The following is a 22,728-nucleotide window of genomic DNA, read 5'->3' on the forward strand; positions in this document are numbered from 1 at the left end:
TGGTAAAAATAAGGATTTCTTGATTAGTTTTTTTAAAAAAAAAAGAATTGTGGATAAATAAAAATATACTTATTTAATATTTTATTTTGAGGATATTTTCTTTTTTAATTTTATGCTTTTAAAAAAATAAAATTTTAATTTAAAAATAAATTAAAAATGTTTTTTTCTAATAAAAATTGTCATATATGTCTAGAAAATATCAATTTTTTTAAAAATTATATTATTTTTTAGTTTGAGGAAATCAAAAAAATGTTAATAAATAGATTATTAAAAATGTCTATATTTCTAATTTTTTCTTAGATTACTATTATTAATATATATAATATTTTTGAATATGATAAGGAGTATAAAGTCTGTCAAAAAAGAAAAAACATATAAAGTTAATAAAAAATAAATAACTTTTCTTAAAAATATATTTAAATTTTGATTTTCTAATGATATTTTTTTGCAATTATTAATTTTTAGAATATTTTGAAAATATTACTAAGTTTAGATTATATTTTTTTCTATATAAAAAATAATAATAATTTTTGTTCTAGTATTTATAATAATATTATGATTATTATTATCATTTTTTAAAAAAAATTAATAAATTAAAATAAAAAAATATACATTAGAAAAATTAATTTTAATATATTTTTTTTTTTTTCAAAATAAATATAGGAGATTCAAACAATTCTTTTTTTTTTGTTAAAAAAAATAAAAAATATAAATAAATAAATAATTTTTTATACCTATTTATTCTTGTAAACTAAAAATTATTTAACCTTGTTATCATATTATTATTAAATAAATTATATTATACTTATTATTAACCTTATTATTGAATAATAGGTTTTTTCAAAGGTTATTTTTTAGTAGAATGCTATATACTAATTTATTTATCTTATTTTATTTATTTAAATTTTTAAATAGATTAAGAAATCCTTTAAGTATATACTTGATTATATACAATTTATTAATTATAAATATTTAAATTGTTTTTTTAATTAATTATTTAATTTCCTTATTTTAATACTTAATTATTATTTTGGCTCATTTTTAATTATTCTTCTAAAATTTTTTACGAGTATTATTAATTTTTATATTATAAAATTTCTATTTTTTATTTAGTTTCATCTTTTTTGAACTATTGATTTTAAGATTAACAACTAATATCATCGCTTTTTCTTTAATCGAAAAGATTAATTTTTAATTTTCCAATTATTTAATTATTAAATTAATACGAAAATACATTTTAATAATCTTAATTTAAATTGAATTCAGAAAAAGCTAAATGCGAATTTTTACTTATATCTTCATTTAAACAATACTCGAAAAAATCAATGTTTAGTATATTTTAGCATTCTATTTAATCATTAAATATTATTTTAAAATCTTAGTAAATTTTTAAGGCTTTGAAATATAATTTTAACCGTTTTAAAACTTTATATTTATGTAAATATTTACGGGATTGTCTAATAATATCAAACTTTATTAATTTAATTATAATATTAGGCTATCAATTATAAACTACATAATATTAATTTATTTATTTTATTTAAAATTATTTTATAACGTTATTATATATTAATTTATTTTAAGAAAAAAAAAAAAATTAATTGTTTTAAAAATAATAATATAATAATTCTTATTCTTAAATTTTTAAAAATATTTAAAAAGCTTAAATATAGTTTAATTATTAATAAAAATAGATCATTGTATTTATAATTAAATTAATACTAAAAAAATATAATAGTTATAATAAATAAATTAAAAATAAAAAATATTTATTTTTTTAATATTTAAAAACGATAATAAAAATTATTTAAAATTTATGTACATGTATAATAATATATTTTTAATAATTATATATAAATATATAAAAATAAATATATATTTATATAAATAAATATATAAATAATTATATATATATAATTAAATATATATTTTTTTATATATATATATCTAGAAAAATTTATTAAAAATGGACGAAAAGATTAGTAATTTATTAAATGATAATAATTTAATTATAAAAATAATCCCATATGTAAATAATTTAGAATCAAATAAAATATATTAAATTAAAGGGATAAAATAGTTTAATGAGATCTGTTTCTGTTTGTTTATATTTCACATAAATATATTATGATATTTTGTAATAATAATGTATTTAATATTTAAATAAGTTGATTGATGATAAAGTAATTTTTTTATATAAAAATTAAAATATTATATATACTTAAGGAACTTCCAAAAAAAATTATTAAATTTTTAAAATAGTTAATAATTCCAAGAATATAAAAATAATCCTAATATTTAAGAATTTGACAAAGTTTAAATTATTTTTATAAAATATAAAAAAAATATATATAAAAAGGTAAATTTAGAATTAATTTCTTAATTATTTGAAGTAAAAGTTCATATATATAAAATAAATCAATAAGGATATTTAAGTACTTTAATATTAAATAATAAATACGAACGTTAAATAGAAATTTTTATGAATTAAAAGAACCATTATGATTCTTTATTTTCGAAATAATTTATTGATTTAATTAAATTTTAGCAATAAATTGTATAATAAGTAAAAAAAAAACCAAATAAAACAAAAACAAACAAAAAAGATTTTAGATAAAGTATTATAAACATAAACTAAAATTCAATAAATTTTTATTAATTATGAATATGAAAATTGGCTTTAGGAACGAATTTAATTATTTAATAAATAAAATTTATAAATGAAATAAAATAAAACACATAGATGTTCTAATTCAAATGAATTTTAGAAAAACAAAGAAAAAATATAATAATATCATATAGTAATAGATAAATAATAAGAATAAGACAAATAATATTGTATAACCAGTTATAGAAAGAATTAAAAAAAATATTCTTTAATGAAAATTTATAATAATAAGAAATTTTGGAAAATAGTTTTGAAAAAATAATTAATTCTGAAAAAGATGATTTATTTTTTGAAAATATACCAAATATTAATAATAATGATAACAAAAATAATAATGTAGGCTAATTAAAGTTAAATGTGAATTATAATAATGAAGTTCTTTTTTAAAAATCGCCTGTTTATTTTATTAAAGGAAATCCTCCAGGAATATCTCCTAAACCTATGTAGAGTATTAGTAAAAAAACTAATAAAGGAAATATTAATAATGATGTATTTTAGTTTGATTTGGAAACTATAAAAGAAGAGAGCTAAAATAAAAGTATAGGTACTTTAAAGTTTTTTGATGAAAGAAAAGATTTCGGATTTTTTGTTTTAGAAGCGGATGGAAGTGATATTTTTGTACATATAGATGATTTATTAAAGGCAGGAATTACTAAAGAATTTATTAAACAAAATATTGAATAGGATAAAAAGATGAAGTTTTAGTTTGTTTGTATGAAATATGTTGGGAAATACAAAGAGTCAAGAAAGGCTGTTAACATATAATTAATTTAAGATGAATAGAATGAGTATACAAATAATTTTTAAAATAGTATAAATAGTAGTAGAAAGAAAAATAATTAAATTTAATATATTAGAAAAGATTTAATTTGATTTATTTTTAAAGGTATTTTATATAAAGAATGGGTTATTTTGATATATATTATTTATTTTAAATTATATAATACAATTTAAACAATATTTTTTATTTCTGTTAAATTTAAAAAATACTTAAAATAAAAAAAAATATGTTTTTAGGTTTATTTTATTTAAAAAAAATAATAATAAAAATATTTAATTTTTTATACGCTTTTTTTTAATATTTAATTAAAATAAATAATTTAAGTATTTTTATAAAACAAAATTATAAATAATAATTTAATCTTCGAAAATAAAATGTAATTTAATACTATACTTTATAAAATCAACATTATATGCAATGATAAGAATCTAGCTTAAAAATAAATAAAGGGAAATGTTAAATATATATAATATTTATAAATATGATACAGAATTAAAAGTATTAATAATCGAAAGAGAAATAAATTTTAATATAATTTATTATAAATTAAAATAAATAATTTTAAAAGACAATATAATAATTTTAAAAAATAATTAAGTTTAGAATAAAATGAAAAAACAAATTAAAAATATATTTTTAAAATTAGATTTAATAAACTTAAGAAATTAATTAAATATAAAAAAAATTATAAAATAATGATTTTAATATTTATTTACTATAAAAAATGATAATTTTTTAGTCATTTTAATATTATTTTAAATATTGATTTTTTGAAAAAGAAATTTAAAAAACTTAGTTTATTTTTAGATTATTTTAAAAATTTTTAAATGATTATTTTATATTTTTTTAAATGAATGTATTTATTTTTAAAACTTTATTTTTTTTTGAAAAAAAAGTAAAATTATTATTATATTTAAAATTAATTTATTGTAAAAAATTTAATAATAACTTTTAATTATTTATAATAATTTAAATTTAATTTTTTATTAATTTTATAATTTAATATATTTTATTTTATTTTTAATATCTTTATTCACTTGAAAGTAAATAATATATTTTATGTTCTTAAAAAAATAAAAAAACTATTAAAAATAAACAATAATTCATTATTAAACATTTAAATTTATTTTTATAAAATTTAAGTTTTTAAAATTGACGTTATTAAAATCATTTTTGGGTTATTAATTTTATTTTTTAGTAATTAATTTTAATTTCTATATTTGACTTATTAATTAATAAGAAATTTTATTTTACTAAAAGTCCAATTAATTTATTTATAATTATTAAACAAATAATAAAATTTTTAATAATTTAATTTTATTTATTTAAATTATAATTAGTTACTAAACTTTTATTTTTTAATTAATTAAGTTCTTCATTTTCTAAACAAATTTAATTTTAACCAAAATATCTATATAAGTATTTATATTGAAGCATCATATACTATAGTTAAATCCTTAATCTTATAATTTTATTATTTTTCGAATTAATATTCATGATTATTTTAATAAGAATTATAAAAAATTAACTTTATAAAATATAGTAATGTTTTAAATTTTGTTCAATGCATTTTAAATATTTGATCTATTTATTTTCCTCATTTATCTAATTTTGTGTACTATTTTTTTATACATAATATTAATTATATCCAATTATTTTTTATTATTTATTATATATGCATTGATTATTATTATAATCTCTATTTTAATTTTTTTAAAATAAAACAATATATAATGTATTAAAGTTAAATACGAAAACATATTAAATATAAAAATATATATATATATATATTTATATAAATATATAAAATGTCTTTTTTTTAATATTAAAAACAAAATTTTATATATTCAATAAACAATTCTACTTTTATCAAAAATATAATCATAATCATCTTCTTATGAATCGTCTTTTTAAAATCCAGATTATATTTTAGATACAAAAGGTATAATTTTTTATTATTATCCGTATTCATCATAAAGAATATCCATATCTTCTTAAAACTCATATTTAATTTTAACTTTGTCACTAAAAACAAACCTCTTAAAGAAATTTATTTTTTCTTATTTTAGATTACTCGGTGGTTGTTGTTAATTTTCATAAATTTTGAAAAAATCATCAACTTATGGTATGCTTTTTATATTGGAATTTTTTAAAAGTACTTAAAAATTAATCCATAAATAAATAATATTTCCATCATATAAATATTAATCAAAAATATTTCCATTTGGAATACTTTTAGAGTTTTCTTAAAAGAATTTTTTTTATTCATTATTTATTTATATATAGGGTCTATTATATTTATCTAATTTAAGTTTAAAAGGAATTTTTATTTTATAAATTTTTTATAAAAAATAGATTAATTTAGCTAAATTTTAAAGCGAAAAATTCCACACTAAGCAATGTTCTAAAGAAATAAGAAGTTTCTTTGAGCCTTTAAAAAGAATGATTTTTTCCATATTTGTTTCATAAGAATTTTCCTATACATTTTAAAAATTATAAAATTCCATTTCTTAACATATTGTGAACTTTGGATAGGTGTAATTTATTTCGAATAGTTTTATATATTATTATATTTTTATTTATTAAGTTTTTTGTAAGTCTTTATTCTTAATTTAAAGTTCTTGTTCTTTATTGGTATTTTCTTCTTGCAATTTTAATAATTCTTAATTAAGTGCGTTTTTTTTATCTTTTTATTATTAGAGTAATTTAAAAACCTTTTTTTTTTTAAGTTTTATTATAATTTAATTATTTTGTTTACTTTTATTTAATTTTCTTTTGTTTGGATACTTTCAAGTTTTTAATTTATTTATTTTTGTAAGTTTTCGAGTTTTTTTTACTTTGAATATATTTACATATTTAATTAATAAATTTTTAAATTGCTTGATTATTTTAAGCAATCCATTTATATTTGATATAAATTTTATTATTTTTCGTTTATTTTTTATTAACCATTTAATTAATTAAGTTTGGTTTTGAAACATTTTTAGCATAATAATTATTGGTTTTGCTTAAAACAAACATAGCATATCATATTTTTTTTTTCAATAATAAATTCTTAATTATTACTTTTTTTATATAAATAATAATTGAAATAATACTGTATTTTTATGTAAATATTCTTATATTTATTTATTTTTTCTTATTTATTATTATATATATATATATATATATATTTATAAAAAACTATGTGTATAAATATTTCTAACTTTTTTTAGAAAAAATATAATTAAAAATTAAAAAATGAGTGAAACAATTTTAATGTAAGGAAATTTTGATTTAAAAGAAATAAATAAAGAAGCAAAATACATAAGAGTTCATCGTGTAGTATTGTAATCACCTAAACTTTAATTAGAAATTGATATTAATTTCGATTTATTTCCAATGTAAATAGGTTAATAATATGAAGTACTTATAACTAAATCTTTTTTAGCAGAATATAAAAATATGTATTAGTATGGAATGTATGGAAAAATATTTAAAATTGAAATTGAATAAAATTTTTGTTAAAGTATATATGCATCTTTCGGGGGTTTAGTAATGAAATTAAATGGATTAATTGAAAATATGAATAGAAATATAATAAATGATACTAGGTGCTATATTTTATTTAGAAATGTAAATTAGAAATGAAAAAATAAAGATATTATATATAATTATTTAAAAAATTTAATAAATTAGTGTCTAAATTAAATATATATATACATACATATTGAAATAAATATAATTAATAAATATGTATTTGCTTTTAGAATTTTGTTATATTAATTAAAAATATAAAATAATAATAATTAATATATTGTAAATAAAATTTAACTTTAATTTTTAACAAATTTGTATTTTTTTTATTTATTTTTTCTAGTTTAATTTTTTTGTTTTTATTTTTTTGTTCTTTGAAAAAAAAAATTAATTTTATTTATTAATTTATTCATATTTTTTACTAAAATATTAAAAAATAATTTTAAATAAGAAGACTATTTAGAAAGAAAAATATAAAGTAAATAATTTTTATTAAAAATTCTTTTAATTTTTAAATATTATTAGTTATTTTTAAAAAATTATTCGAATATAATTTTTATATAGTATTATTTAATTTTTTTTTTCTATTATATATATAATAATATTTAGTTTTTTTTTTAAAAAAAAAAATATAATTTTTTAATTTAATAAAATTATTTTTTTATCAATTATATAAATAAATAAATTATTTAAAAAATCTCATTCGCTTTGTTTATTTCGTATATTTGACTAAAATGAATATATAAATATATAAATTTTGGTTTATTAAAATTAATAATAAACAAAATAATAAATCAAATAAAAATAAAATAGTTAAAATAAAATACTTGGATTATTTATTATAATAATACCAATATGATAAAAAACATTAATATAAAAACATTATTAATAAAAATTATTAATTTTTTAATTTAATATGTAATTAAAATTTATTTTATTAAAAAATTATAAAATAAAAAAATAATAATAAATAATTTTTTTAAAAAATAAAAAAACTAATAATATATTTTGAATAATGGTAAAATCTTCAATTCTATCAAAATCTATTGTCTAAAAAACTAAAAATAAACATAAATAGATAAAGAAAACAGAAAAAAATCATTATAAAAATAAAATTTACATGAGAAAAAAATTAGAATTTCAAACAAACTTAGATCTACATAGGAATATTTAAATTTTAAAGAAATTCCTTGTATATATCTTACTGAACAAGAATTAAAAAATCCTTATTTATTTTTCGAATCTCTTTATTAAAAAGGGTATGATAAAATTGGTCTTGTAAAAATAATTCCTCCAAAAAGTTGGAATCCTAAATATGAGTTTAATTAAATAAAAAAGAAATTATCAACAAGAACTTAAATACTATAAAAATTAAATAAATCTGAAGTATTTTATATTTTAATATATAAAAATGACTAATTATTAAAAATGATTTAAAAAATATATATATTATATTATATATATATATATATATATATATATATATGTATTAATATTTATTTATATTTTTTTGCTTTTATTAAATTTTTAAAGCCTTTTATATAAAATTCCTAAGCATATTCATATAATGAATTTGTTAATATAGCTCAATAATTTAAATAGAGCTATAAATATTAAACTAATTCTAAAATAAATGATTTATATAGAAAAAATGAATATGAATTTTGGGAAATAGTTGAAAAACCTGATTTATTTAAAAAATTAATTAATGTTGAATATGCTGCAGATTTACCATCTAAATAATATGGTACTGCATTTTCCAAAGATTTATAGTTTAATTTAATTAATATAAATGATTCTAAAAATTCTTTACTCTAAAATTGTAATAAATAAAATCAAAATATTAGTGGAATTACTAGTCCTTGGGTTTATTTAGGAATGATGTTTGCTTGTTTTTGTTGGCATGTAGAAGATTTATATATGCCGTCTTTAAATTTTATGCATATTGGAGAAGCTAAAACTTGGTTAAAATTATAAAAATTTTTATAAATATATCTATATTTATTTATTTATTAATTTATTATTATTATTATATATATTATTATTTTTGATATTTATTATTTATTTATTTTATTTTTATTTTAAAATTATTTTTTTTTTTATTAAATTTTTTTATTTTATTTAATAAAAAATTAGGTATTGTATTCCTCCTTAATACAAAGAAAAATTCGAAGAATTATATTAGCTAACCTATCCTGAAATATTCAAAAAAAACCTGATGCTTTATTCCATATAAACTTAATGTTATCTCCTGCATTAGCTGTTGAAAAAGGAATTCCAGTATACAGAACAGAACAAAATAACGGTGAGTTTATATTTACATTCCCAAAAGCTTACCACGCAGGCTTTTCACATGGTTTTAATTGCGGAGAAGCTGTAAATTTAGTAACTTTTGAATGGATTAAATATTTTTGGGAGGCGGCAAATTATTATAAAAGTATAAAACATCCAAAAAAGAATTTCTATAAGAGTGTATCATTTCCTATCGAATGGTTATTAATTTAGGCTGTTTATACTTTAGATATTTCATTTTATGATGAATAATATATTAAAAAAGTACATTAAAAAAAAAAATAAAAAAAATAAAAATATTTAATATATATTTAAGTTAAAAAATGAATTTGAAAATATTTTGAAAAATGAAAGTTAAAAATTAAAAGCTATATATGATAGATATGGAAAAAATAATTTAAATATTTATCATTTTTAAAATAAATAGGAAAAATATGATAAACATGTCTGTTATAAATGCGGCTATTATACTTATCTTAGTTATTTATTTTGTAATACTTGTATTAAAAAATGTTGTATTTCACATTTAAAACCCTGCTAATGTTTTTAAAAGCCTTAACTTTATATAAGATTTACAGAAGAAGTATTATTTTTTTCATATTTTTATATTTATTAATTTTTTAAAATATAAAAAGGATTAAATAGAATAAAAAAATATTATTGATAAATATATTAAAAAAAAGTCTAAATGAAACCGTTTAATATATCTTATATATAAATTTATATATAAAAAAATACATAATTTTAATCCATTTAAAATATATTTATATATATATTATATTATTCTTAATTTCTTTATTTATATTTATTAAAAAGCATTTTTTATTGATTTATTTTATATTGAAAATATATAAATATATATATATATATATATATATTTATCAATATATATATTTTTATATATATTTATTTTTTTATTTAATAATATAATTAATATGAAAATTTGATATTTTATCCTATAAACTAACATAACATAGTTTTATTAAAATATTTTTTTTTGTCTAATATATCATCATTTATTTGATAATAATAAATCTGGAGATATATTTTCTTCTCCTTTTTCTTATAAAACTTACATAAAGCTTTTAAATTATGAACAATTAGAACCTTTATTATTTTAACTATTAAGAACATTAAGGGGAATGCTTTGTAATATTCCTCTAGAAAAGCTACTATTGCTTCCATCAAAAGTAGTATCTACTTAACTTTAATCTACATTAGTAATATTATTTTGATTTTTTCTATTGGGACTTTTATGAGGGCTTTTGCTATCAGTTATTCTACTTAAATTAATTCCACTTAAATTTCTTTATATTCTTTATTTATTATATATATATTTATTTTTATATTTAATTTTTTTTTTTTTTTACGTTCTCTATGTCTTATTATCAGATTTAATACGTTCATTTTCTTTTTATATATATTCATTTTTTTTTTCTTATATAGTTATATTTTATTATAATTCTATATTTTATGTTAAAATCATGTTTTTTTCATGATTCCATATTTATTTTTATCTTTCGATTTCAATTATGAATTAATTTTTTTTATTTTCAGATTCTTTATACTTTTTTTTTTTATTTATTTAATTAAAAAGATCAAAAAAAAAATTACTTTATTTTCAAGAAAGTTATTTTCTTTTTATAAATTTTAAATTTAAATTTAAAAATTTTAAATAATTTCTTATTTTTCTAATTATTATTATTAAATTAGATTTTATAAATTTTTATTATTTTATTAAAGTTCGTTCATTTTTTTAATTAAAGAATTGTTTTATTATTTTTATTCATAAATATTTTAATCGTAATGTTATTTTAATTTATTTTCTAATTCTTGTATTTTTAAAGTCTATAGAATATTCTTTTATTCGTAATTTTCTTTATTTTCTTAGATTTAATTATCGAAATTATTTATGAGTTATTTTTTTAAATCTTCTATTTATTTTTCATTTAAATTTTTCTCGTTTTATCTACATTTTTATATTTAATTTAATGTTTTTTCGAAGTTTTTTTAATTTTCAGAAATCTCTTATTTAATGTTTTCTTTGTATTACTATAAATGCATAACTTTACTTTCCAAAAGTTATTTTTCATTTAAATAAGTTTCTTAAATTTCTTATTTTTCTTAGTTGATTTATTCTATTTCCTTTTTCAATTTTTCTATTTGATTTAAATAATTTTCTAGTTTACATTTTAAATCTTATATTTAATTATTTTATTCAGATATCGTTTATTTATACTCAAATTAAATTTAAAGTTCATATTTTTAAATAGATTATTGGATTTAATTTTCATATTAATTAATTTATTTTTTACTTTCATTTTTATATTAAATAAAATTTTATTCAATTTAATTTTTTTCTTTGGTTAAATTTTCTATTATTTCTTCTTTTTCTTAATTTTTTTGTGTTTATAAATTCTAAACAAAATTTTCGAATTCTTCTTAATTTTTTTAAATTTAAAGTTCAAGTTTTTAATTTTTTTGTATATTTTCTTTTGCTTATTAATTCTATTTTACTTAAAATTCTAATTAATTTTAATCTATTTAATACTTAAGTTAGGTTTAAATTATTTTTTCGTTTTCAATTTATTCTTTTAATTAATTTATTATTTCTTAATTTTATAAAGAAATATTCTCGATTATACTTTCATAAATTTAAATGAAATTTAATTCATTTTTTTCACAATATACTTATAATTCTTATTAAGAATTTTCAAGTTTTAATAATTAAATTTTCTATAGTATACTTTTATTTGTTTCTTTTTATGTTTTTATTAATTATTCTTCTACTTTTCTTTAATCTTATATTTATTTTTATAATTTGCTTATTTCTTAATTTAATTATTCTATTTAATTATTTTTAGAATTCAATTCATTTACATAACAAGTATTTTCTTTATGAATATTCTATAATTCTTAATTTTTTAATTATATTTAATTTTCTAAAAGTTTTTAGTTTTCTTCTAGACTTTATTAATGCTTTGTTTTACTAAGTTTCGCTTCTTCTTGTTTTTAATATATAATTTTTTCATTTTCTATTAGTTTATTTTATAGTTAATTAATCATATTTTCTTACGAAATAATTTAATTGGATAATTCTATTTAATTTTTTTAATATTCATTTATTTTTTATTACTAATCATTTATTATATTTTAATTTTATATTATAATTTCTTTTTAATCATTATTTAAATTTTATAATTATTATTAATTTTCTATAATTATTTCATTTTATTCTTAAATTTGAATTTTGAATTATTCTATTTTATCTTCTAATTTTTTTTTTTAATTATTCAATAATTAATTTTACTCCTAAAATAAATAAATATAAAAAATAATATTTTTATATAAAAATTACCTATTATAAATTTAATTTTTATTCGCTTTAATTTATAAACATCTAAGCTCCATTTTTAATAATTTTCGAAATAAAACTTTGAAAGTTAAATTCTCTATTAACAGTATTAGGTCCATATTAAATCAAAAACTAATGAAAAAGTTACACATCCTTTTCAAATTCCAAAAAACACAAATACAAATTATTTTTTTACTTATCTTCAATAATCTAGAATTCTTTTTACATAAAAACAGAACAATTTATTAAAGAATCCTTTTCGTTTTAATTTATGATAATTTTAATTCTTTCTTTTATTTTATCTTTTAGCATTTCCAAAAATCCATTTTTTTCTTCTCCTAAACTTAAATTATTAAATAAATTTAAAGCTTCTTTTTTAGCATCTTAATGTTATTTCTATATATGTAAATAAAATATGCATTTTTATACAAATTTTTTTTTTTTTTTACTTTTATTTCTATACATGTAGTAGGTATTATAGGATAAAGTTTTTATTTTAGAATTTATTCATATTTTTCGAAAGATTTTTATACAGCTTTAGAAGTTTCTAGTTTACAGACATATTCCCAAGATTTTCCTATATTAAGCATTTTTCCAGTATTAATAGCTAGTAAATAAGATTCAGCTAAACTAAGGAACATTTCACCATTTAAATATTTATTATTAATCATTTTTGGTTTACTTTTTTTGATTATTCGTTTCCTAAATTATTCTATTTGTTCTTGAAATTCAGGTCTTAGTTTCTAAAATTCGATTTAGTCGAGTTTTTGTAAGTCTTATTCACTTTCTAAAGGTCTTACTAATGTTACACATTCTCTTTGTGTGAAAAATTATTTTAAGAATTTTTTTATTCGGTTTTTTTATTAGACTTCATCGGAAATTCCTTTTTATTCTATTTTTTGTTTTTGTTTTTTAATAAATATAACAAATTTTGATAATTTATTTTAGTTTACCTTATAAGGATTATTCAAAATATTAATTTGATGTAATTTAATTTCCTTATTTATCTACTAATTATAATGTAAAATCTCTTAAAACCCAATAAAAATTTGGAAAGTATTTTTAATAATCATCTTTTTTTTTTATAAATATATATTTTTTTAATAAAATAAACCTTCGTTAATATTTTAGTCTATATTATCTTATTTTAATTATATATTTTTTGTTATATTAGATATAAAAAATAATTTGTTTATTGCATTTTCCTTTTTTAAAATAAAATAAATAAAATAATTAATATATTTTATTTCAAAAAAAAATATTACATCAATTGCATTCATAGAATTGTAAATTAAACTCGAAGATAATAATATACATAAACAAAAAAGCTTATTTTCATAATCTTAGCTTTCATTAGTAGACCCCATACCTTCGCAATCCAAAACTAATATATTTATATTTTCGCCGTTTAAATTTGTTTCTTTTATTGGACATCCGTAAATCCATATTCCCTTAATAATTTTTATTTGATATGAAATATGTATTTTTTTTTTAATTTACTTTTGTACAAGAATTTATTGTAGAGCCAACTTAAAAGCCAGCATTTTTATTTTATATAATTGTATTTAATAAATATGATTTTCCAGTTCTATATAAACCGGCTACTGTTATTATAGAAATCGGCTTTTGTAGTTATTTTATAAAGTTAATTGAATCTGGATTTATTTTATAATCTTTATTAATTATTTATTTTAAAATATTTTGTTATTTATTTAATAATACTTTTTTCAGATTTATCATAGTATATAAACTAAATTGCCTTTACTTGAAATTCCATTTATTTTAAATTTTAATTTTAATGTTTTTATAATTATTTTTAAATATTTATATTTTATTTATTTATAATTTTATTTTTTTATGAAGAAATTAATATTTTTTAAAAATATAATTTTCAAATTTTAATTTTATAAAGAAATTTGCCGTTAAAAAAATGAAAATATAAAATAAATAAATTAATAAAATTGTTATATTAATTATAAAATAAAATTTAGAAAAATTTATAAAATTAAAAAAAAAAAATAACTTAAATAAATAATTAAGAAAAAAATATAATTTTATATTTTTCATTTAATATATGTATTATTTATATTATTTTTTTTGTTTTTAATGCTATTTGTATTGCTAATTCTTTATTCAGTAACTAATTTTGAATATTTCTATTTAAATGTTTTATGGTATTAATCAAATAATTTTTTAAATTAATCATAATTCATATTTATTTTTAATTCCGGCTTCTAGGGCGCTTTTTCCATTTATGCTGCTATTTAAAAAATTATTGTTCCAAAAGGTAAATGATCTCTTACTACTGTATGTTATTCTTTTAAATTATTTATTTTATATTTATAATCGTATTCTTCTTTTTTTTCTATTTTTTTTAGATTTTAAGGGCTTGTTCTTAAAAGAAGTCTTTTAATATAATTTTTATTAAATAAAATAAAATAAAAAATACTTTGTTCTTTCTAAATTTATTTCATATTTATTTGTTTTACAAAATTAGGCTAATTATTTATAATAATCTTTACATTTTTCACAATATTTTTTTCTTAATGTACTTAAATAGCTTCCTTTAAAATAATTTTTTTTTTTTTTAACAAAAAATATAAACTTAATATTTCATATTTTGCCTACAATTCTACTTATTCAATTTTATTTTGCATTTATTCTGTATTCAATTGATTATCATAAATTATTTCATAATTAGTATGTAATTAAATAAAAGTTTCTTTTTTTAATTAATTTACAAAACAATAAAATTAAATAAAAAATAATGATTACTATGTAAAGAAAATGGCAATAATGTTCCAAATGGTTAGGGTTCATAATTAAAATAGTATGTACTCTTTATTTTTTCTAACTTATGTTATTTATTATTGGTTTATTCAGTTTATTATTATATTTTTTAATTTTGTTTTTAAACTAATAAATTTTACTATTTTTTAAAAAAATTATTTTATTTTTATAAATTAAGTTGAGTACTTTAAAATCACTTTTGTATTCATTTGGAATAAAAGAAGGAAGTAAATTAAAATTTTCAAATTTTTGTAATATATTCTTAATATTACCAAAACAATCAAATATTTACTTTTATGATCTTATATTGATTTCTTAAAATTATTCTAAATTACTTTACTTTAAAATAAAAATAATTATATATAGAAATATTGATTATATATAAACATTATCCTATGTTTATAAAGCATTATCATATTTTTTAAAAATTTAAGAAATTATTAATCTACTTATTTAGCTGATAAAATTAAAAAATTATCCCATTATGTTGATAATTAAGTAAGTTATACAATTTAAACACAAAGAAAATAAGATATAAATTTTTATAAACTAATATTATATATATATATTGTTTAAGTAATAAAAAAAATATATAAATATAATTATATATATTTATTTTATTTATTAATATTAAAATAATATATTACTTTATTATTGTTAACCTCATTTTTATTAAACAAGCTTTAACCTTTTATCTTAATTTTTATTTTAAACAATATAAAATTATTCTTCTTACTGCCTTTTTTCTTTAGAATTTATAAGCATATTCTCTTAATAGATGCACTACAAATGGATTAAATTGTTTAATTTTTTTTATCGAATTATATTTCCTATAAGCTTATTGTATTATCTTTGCTTTTAAATTATAACTGAAATTATTCCTTTATAGTTATTAAAATTATTATGTAATTTATTTAAAAATATTTAATGATTATTCAATAAATAAAAAAGTTAAAATTTTCTTTTTCTTTTCATCTTCTCTAAATTTCTTTTGTTTAATCTCTTATATACTTTTTTAGTATTCTATAGATTTTTCTTTTTATTTTTTAATAAAAATATCTCTCCTTTTTATTTAAAAAACCAATATAAATATTATATATATACATATATATTAACTTTTCTATAAATAATTAGTCCTTTTTCTATTTAGCATTTTCAATTCTTTATTTTGTAAGTTTTATTTAATCGTTTAATTTTTAAGCTAAAAATTAATTATAATCATTTGTAGAATTCATAACTTAAAAAAAGGAAAATATCTTGAATTTTATTTCAAAAATTTCGTATCTAATGATTATTATAGACTTTTTTTATAACATCCGACTACTTTCTAGGCATTTTTTTAAATATTTTAACAGTTTTACAATAGTTATTTAGAAAGAACTTTTTAGATATCAATATTTTCATTTAAATTTTCGAAGTTTTTAATATCAAAAATATTTTTTGTATCTTAATTTATTCGTGTAATGGATTTATTTATGCTTAAAAGGTTCTTCTTTTTTAATTAATATTTCTCATTATTTTAGATTGGATTAGATAATAAATATAATAAATGAGAATCTTCCATTCCTCTCCTTACCATTTCTGTATATTCATATTTTAAAACGTCATTTTATGATTCTAAGAGTTCTCCTTTTAATATATATATATATATATATATTTTCTCATATATTTATATTTATATTTAATGCCTAAATATTTTTTCATATAGGAATTTGGAGGTAATATGAATACATTATTATTATCATTTTTTTGTATTTAATTTTCTTAAACTTTTTTTTTGTATATTTAATATTTATATTTATTGATATTTTATACTTTCCATAATTTCTTTATTATTTTCATTATAATCATATAAAGGAAAATACAAAGGATCTAATAATTCTTTTTACATTATTTATTAAGAAGTTTCATCAAAAATAAATTCAGTTTATTCTTATTCGCCATTATTAGTTGTTATTATTTAATTATCATTAATATTTTTATTGTATTTTTTTATAATATCTCTTAAAGTTGATGAGTCTAATACATTTTTTGAGTTTAAAGGATAATTAGAAAATTCTTAAGTTTTTAATTTACATAATTATTATATTTTTCTTATTTATTCAACTTTAGGATCTTCAGTATTTTATATATCTGTATTTAATTTTTTTATTTTAAAGTTTGCTTGAGATTATTAGCTTTTATTTTCTATTTTTTATTACAAAAAAAATGAATCTTAATCTTAATGCTTTTTATTAATTTCTTAATTTCTTTTAGTTTATTATTCGTCATTAATTTAACTTTAAGATAATCCTTTTATATCGTCGCTTTATTCTTAATGAATTCCTGTATATTCATCAATATCATTAATTTCTATATTTCCTCCCTTAATTTTTTTTTATTTGATTTTTTTTTTTAATAAAAAAATACTTTAATATTATTTGAGCCTAAGTTTTTTATTTTCGAACGAACAATTTAAATATTTTTCTTTTTAAATTAATTAATAATATTGTTTTATTAATTTTATTTAATATTATCTTCTTGAATAATAACCGTAAATTTATCTCCACAAGCAACATCAATTGTAATTTTATTAATTAAATTACTTACTAATCTGGGTTAAAACTCATCTTATTAATTTTAATGTCCTAAACACATTTCTGAGCAATCTCCCCATGTGTATAATCTTCCAAATTAATCAATAGCTGCATTATGTGTAGTTCCACATTAAACCTAGTAATTAATATAAAATAAATGCAATTACCACAAACATATTTTTATTTTTTACTTTTATAAATTTCACATGAGCAATATTATCTCCTAAAGGTTATAATTATTTTGGATATATAGCTTTTTTATTATTAAATTATTTAAAATTAAAAAATAAATACAATCCATTAAAGAAATTGGTTTCGAATTATCAACTTCTTTACAATATACTCCTTTTCCCCATCCATAAAGTAATCCCTTTTTTTTATTATTATAAAAAAAAATATTTGTTGATAAGAATGTTTTCTTTTTTTACTTCATTTGTTATTGCAGTAGAATAATATATTCCACAACTAGCCTGTATTATTTTTTTATCCTTTAAAAAGGCAATTTATTTGGGAATATATTCTATTTTATTAAAACTATATCCATTATCTATTGGATGTCCTAATTATCCATTTAATCCATTACCCCAAGAAAAAATTCTACCTTAAATATCCCAAACTAAACAATGATACTAATTACAGGCAATACCAGCAATAATAACACCCTAAAGTAAAAATAAGTTTGAAAATATATTTATTTAATTACTTCTAATTATTATATTTTAATTGGCTTTGAAAAAAATTCTTATCGAATATTTCCTTGACCTAACAATCCGTTTTCGTTTTTTCCACAAGCATATAAAACATCATTTATGTAAAAATAAGACTGATTTTATCCTGTGGCAATTTAGATATTGTTTTGTATTTTTTTGTGTTTTTTTAAATTAAACTTTAGTTTATTTTTCTTATTTCATGATTAATATTCTTTTATTATTCTTTTTTTAAGGGGAAGATAATGGAGAGTTAAAATTTAAAAAACTTGAATTGTAATTTTATTCGATATTTCTTTTTGTATTTATTAAAGGAAGACTAGTTTTTTTACTATTTATAAAAGAACTAAATATATCAGTTTTGTTTTGAAAAGAAGTGTTATTTTTTTAAGCTTTTTATTCTGTGCTATTTTTCGGTTAAAATTGTGAAATTACTAAATTTGTATTTGTTAAGCAATCATCTTAAATCTAAAAAATATTTTCATCTATTAATTTAGGTTTAAATATGGGATTACTATCATTTTATAATAACTTTCCGTAAGTACTTTCACCCCATACGTATAATTAACTATTTTCTATATATTTATTTATTTTGATTTTTATTTATAAAATGTTAAATACCAGTTAATGCTATTACGTGTTTAGAATTTATTGAAATTTATTTTATTGGATCTATTATTGGATTGGAAAATTAATTAGTGTTTATTGATTTATTGACTTTGTATAATTATTAACCTTAAATTTTATAAAAAAAAAAGCTTTTTATTTTTAAATTAATTTTACCTATTGCTAATTAACCTTAAAAACCACTTCCAAATGACCATAAATTTTAATTTTCTTTTTATTTTTTAATTTTTATTAAATATATATGTATTTTATATACCATCAATTGCAAAAATATTAGATTACCCTGCATATATTTTAGTGAATTTCGACTCATATTTTTATTATGATTTTTATTATATTTCTTCTTCAAGTAACTAATTTATATTTTCAATTTTTTCATTTTTAAAGGATATTCTAGTAATTCTTATTTTTTTTTTACTATTTATCTAAAAAATAGTTATTTTTTTATTACATTAAATCATCTTTTTAATAATAATTTAAACCATTAGGCTTATATAATTAATTTCCAAAATAAAAAACTAATATTAATGAATTATTATATATATATTAATTATTCATAAATATTTACTATGACTCATTTTATTATTTTATTTATTTATTTTTATATAAATATTATAACTTAAAATATATATATATAATATAATTTTTTTTTTTGTAATAAAATATTTATAAAATTGCAATTATCTACATTTTTTTTTACTAAATTTTAATAAATTATTCAAAAATAATAAAATTCATATACTTTTTTACAAAAATACATTTGTATCTCAACTTATAAATATAAAATAATTAAATTATATTTTTTTTAAAAAAAAAATCAAATAATAATATTTTTAAAAAAAAAATTGTTTGATTAAAAAAATGTTTAGTGATTATTATTTGATTATCTTTTGTTTTTTAAATTTTTATTTATTAACATTTTTATCTTTTTAATTTTAATTTAATATACTTTTTTAAAATCTTTAAAAAATAGATTTTTTTTATATTATTATTTTGATAATATTATTGGAATTACTTTATTATATAAATGTCTTAATATTATTTAAAATTTATTAAAATATTTAATTTTAAAAGAAAGATATAATACTGTTTCAAATTTTTAATTATCCAAATTTTTATTTTACTTGAAAAAAACATTTTTTTTTTTATATTGAATTATTTATAAGTACTTTAATAATTTATTATTTTATTTCTTTTATAAAATTAATATTTAAATATGTTAATATTTTTAACTAAAACTTTATTAATTTTATTTATTTAAACAATCTATTGTTTTATTATCTTATATAAAATAATATTATATTTTAAGATTAGGCTTTATAGAATATTTAGATGATAATAAGACAATAATTAATATATATTTAAAGTATAAGAAATATAAAAAAAATGTATAAGAAAAAAACTTTATGACAATATATATAGTTAGTTAATATTATTTGTCTCCAACAGCATTTGATAAATAATGAAAAAAAAATCTTTTAATTTTTAAAAATTTATATATATGTTATAAGGTAATATAAAACAATATTATATTTTAAATTTATATAAAATTATTTTTATAATAATATATAAATTTATTTTTTTATATTTAACATTTTTAATTTAATTTTTTATTAAAATATATTTTTAAAAAATTGTTACCATACAATATATATATTTAACAATTTTTTTTCATTAAAATATTTATTTTGTAATCTAATTGTTTTAATATTAATTCGGTTATATTTTTTTCTTATTTTTATTTTTTTCCAATTATAAAATAGTTATGTATTTTATTACTTCATTTAAAAAATATATATTACCATTTTTTTTTTCATAACACAGAACTTTCACTCGAATCTAAATTTACATTCGACTTTTCGATAGGGAAATATAAAAAAATAAGAAAAGTTATAAAAAAAACTAAACTAAAAGTAATATAAGTAAGTTACTATGCATACAAAAAAATTTTATAAATAATAAAAGGTCCAAAGACTCCTGCAAATCTTCCAAAAGCAACATTAATTGAACTTCCTAATGCTCTATGTTGAGTTCCATAAGATTCATAAAGAATAGTACAAAGGCATATATTATAAGTCTTCATGCAAAAATTAATAAAAAAAGACCCTACAATAATAAAATTCATCCAAAAAAAGTAAACTGAAACTGATAAAATAATTAAAAGAACAAGCATAGAATTAATAATTTTAACCCTTCCTATACTTTTCAAATCAATAATAAAAAAACAGAAAATACTCGCTGGAATTTCTGATATATCAATTATAAGTAAATCGAAAACTCCAAAACCACCTTAGTGTAAAACAAAAGGCAAAATAATCATTAAACTTGAATAAATAAAATTTTATGTAGTAAATCCAAAAAGTAGTCTCCAAGTAACATTTTTATATTTTTCTTGTAAAAATATTTCCTTGAATTATTATTTAAAATTAATTTTTTATTTGAATTTGTAATCTCTCCAATTTTGTAATTAATTTCTTTCTTGTTCGTTTATTGGGATATATTCTTCTTTTTTGTTCATTTTTCCCATTTTATTTAATATTTTTACAGCTTCTTCCAGTTTATTTTGACTCACTAGAAGTCTTGCGCTTTCTTCTAATATTAAAAAGTTTAAAATGTTTAAAATCAAAAGTAAAACTGCTTAGCAAATTACTATTGCCCTCCAATTTCCTTTTGATAAATCATCTAAGAAAAAACTACTTATGAATAATAAATATATTTTCCCTAACCCTATACATCCTCCTAATATAGCTATTTTTCGACCTCTTAAGTGCTTTGAAGATATTTCCGAAGAAAGTATCCCGCTTATTATTAATGTTAATCCTATAGAAAATCCCAATAATATTCTAATACAAGCGAAAGAATAAAAATCCTGAACGAATACTGTCCATATAATAGTGAATAATTATAATAAATTGCCTATTTACATAGAGCATTTTCGACCGAAAAAATCGCAAAAATATCCTGAAAAAATGCATCCTATAACTAAACCTATATAATATGAACTGCTTAATATTTCTACTTAACGAGACTCCAAATTCCATTCTATTTTCAAAATTTAAAGTGAAATCGATAAAAAATTCAATTCTGCTCCATCTATAAAATCTATAAATGTTATTATAAACATTGTCTGATTTTTATTTTATTTTTATTTATCATATAAAATTAAAAAACTACCTGTATTTAAAATTTACCAAATCCAATTTTTTCTTTTAAAATATCATCGAATGATTTAAAATCTTTTTGTTCTTATATTAGTTGGGTGTTTTCTTCTAAAATCATTTTAATTCCGTTTTTAAAATTTTGTTGTATATTATTTTAAAATAAAAAAAACAGAATAATATATAATATTTTTATACTTTGAATTTCTTTATAATTAATAAATTGCATACAATTTATTTTTATATACTAATTAAAAT

The 22,728-nt window shown here is 15.1% G+C and overlaps 4 protein-coding genes across 4 annotated transcripts, besides 36 other annotated features; 1 reads left to right on the plus strand and 3 right to left on the minus strand. All coding sequences in view use genetic code 6, as the record gives it.

Moving 5' to 3' along the window:
- The first annotated feature begins 1,842 nt into the window (after positions 1 to 1,842).
- Positions 1,843 to 1,926: a microsatellite.
- Positions 1,849 to 1,928: a microsatellite.
- Positions 1,849 to 1,929: a microsatellite.
- Positions 1,849 to 1,946: a microsatellite.
- Positions 1,849 to 1,947: a microsatellite.
- A 2,050-nt stretch (positions 1,948 to 3,997) lies between these two features.
- Positions 3,998 to 4,037: a microsatellite.
- Positions 4,038 to 4,255: 218 nt separating this feature from the next.
- Positions 4,256 to 4,303: a microsatellite.
- Positions 4,270 to 4,317: a microsatellite.
- A 27-nt stretch (positions 4,318 to 4,344) lies between these two features.
- Positions 4,345 to 4,384: a microsatellite.
- Positions 4,385 to 4,399: 15 nt separating this feature from the next.
- Positions 4,400 to 4,461: a microsatellite.
- A 157-nt stretch (positions 4,462 to 4,618) lies between these two features.
- Positions 4,619 to 4,659: a microsatellite.
- A 607-nt stretch (positions 4,660 to 5,266) lies between these two features.
- Positions 5,267 to 5,307: a microsatellite.
- Positions 5,308 to 6,000: 693 nt separating this feature from the next.
- Positions 6,001 to 6,041: a microsatellite.
- A 1,242-nt stretch (positions 6,042 to 7,283) lies between these two features.
- Positions 7,284 to 7,337: a microsatellite.
- A 120-nt stretch (positions 7,338 to 7,457) lies between these two features.
- Positions 7,458 to 7,509: a microsatellite.
- A 317-nt stretch (positions 7,510 to 7,826) lies between these two features.
- Positions 7,827 to 7,860: a microsatellite.
- Positions 7,828 to 7,868: a microsatellite.
- A 537-nt stretch (positions 7,869 to 8,405) lies between these two features.
- Positions 8,406 to 8,451: a microsatellite.
- Positions 8,406 to 8,471: a microsatellite.
- A 270-nt stretch (positions 8,472 to 8,741) lies between these two features.
- On the plus strand, positions 8,742 to 10,070 carry IMG5_004600 (JmjC domain protein). Its single transcript, XM_004039913.1, has 4 exons — positions 8,742 to 8,929; positions 9,102 to 9,521; positions 9,574 to 9,840; positions 9,893 to 10,070. Exons 2-4 carry the CDS (start codon positions 9,207 to 9,209, stop codon positions 9,947 to 9,949), a joined length of 639 nt encoding a protein of 212 aa, XP_004039961.1. The 5' UTR covers positions 8,742 to 8,929; positions 9,102 to 9,206; the 3' UTR covers positions 9,950 to 10,070.
- Positions 8,964 to 9,041: a microsatellite.
- Positions 8,964 to 9,047: a microsatellite.
- Positions 9,036 to 9,086: a microsatellite.
- Positions 10,071 to 10,103: 33 nt separating the features above from the next.
- Positions 10,104 to 10,163: a microsatellite.
- Positions 10,104 to 10,175: a microsatellite.
- Positions 10,105 to 10,169: a microsatellite.
- Positions 10,176 to 10,574: 399 nt separating the features above from the next.
- Positions 10,575 to 10,618: a microsatellite.
- Positions 10,619 to 10,659: 41 nt separating this feature from the next.
- Positions 10,660 to 10,702: a microsatellite.
- Positions 10,691 to 10,732: a microsatellite.
- A 1,631-nt stretch (positions 10,733 to 12,363) lies between these two features.
- Positions 12,364 to 12,415: a microsatellite.
- Positions 12,402 to 12,472: a microsatellite.
- Positions 12,403 to 12,483: a microsatellite.
- Positions 12,441 to 12,484: a microsatellite.
- A 253-nt stretch (positions 12,485 to 12,737) lies between these two features.
- Positions 12,738 to 14,352, minus strand: IMG5_004610 (hypothetical protein; the record flags this gene model as incomplete). Its single annotated transcript, XM_004039914.1, has 5 exons — positions 12,738 to 13,504; positions 13,566 to 13,685; positions 13,727 to 13,817; positions 13,878 to 14,063; positions 14,113 to 14,352. The coding sequence occupies 5 exons, from the start codon at positions 14,350 to 14,352 to the stop codon at positions 12,738 to 12,740; spliced, it is 1,404 nt and encodes a 467-aa protein (XP_004039962.1).
- Positions 14,295 to 14,338: a microsatellite.
- Positions 14,353 to 14,392: 40 nt separating the features above from the next.
- Positions 14,393 to 14,459: a microsatellite.
- Positions 14,434 to 14,471: a microsatellite.
- Positions 14,472 to 18,079: 3,608 nt separating this feature from the next.
- On the minus strand, positions 18,080 to 19,601 carry IMG5_004620 (regulator of chromosome condensation, putative; the record flags this gene model as incomplete). Its single annotated transcript, XM_004039915.1, has 4 exons — positions 18,080 to 18,114; positions 18,273 to 18,348; positions 18,407 to 18,640; positions 19,569 to 19,601. 4 exons carry the CDS (start codon positions 19,599 to 19,601, stop codon positions 18,080 to 18,082), a joined length of 378 nt encoding a protein of 125 aa, XP_004039963.1.
- Positions 19,602 to 20,206: 605 nt separating this feature from the next.
- Positions 20,207 to 20,268: a microsatellite.
- Positions 20,269 to 21,125: 857 nt separating this feature from the next.
- IMG5_004630 (major facilitator superfamily protein, putative) lies at positions 21,126 to 22,591 on the minus strand (the record flags this gene model as incomplete). The annotated part of the gene is made up of 2 exons (XM_004039916.1): positions 21,126 to 22,439; positions 22,487 to 22,591. 2 exons carry the CDS (start codon positions 22,589 to 22,591, stop codon positions 21,126 to 21,128), a joined length of 1,419 nt encoding a protein of 472 aa, XP_004039964.1.
- Positions 22,592 to 22,728: the final 137 nt, after the last annotated feature.

This window comes from Ichthyophthirius multifiliis (genome assembly GCF_000220395.1).
Source record: "Ichthyophthirius multifiliis unplaced genomic scaffold scaff_1120509249445, whole genome shotgun sequence".
Classification (NCBI taxonomy): Eukaryota; Ciliophora; class Oligohymenophorea; order Hymenostomatida; genus Ichthyophthirius; species Ichthyophthirius multifiliis.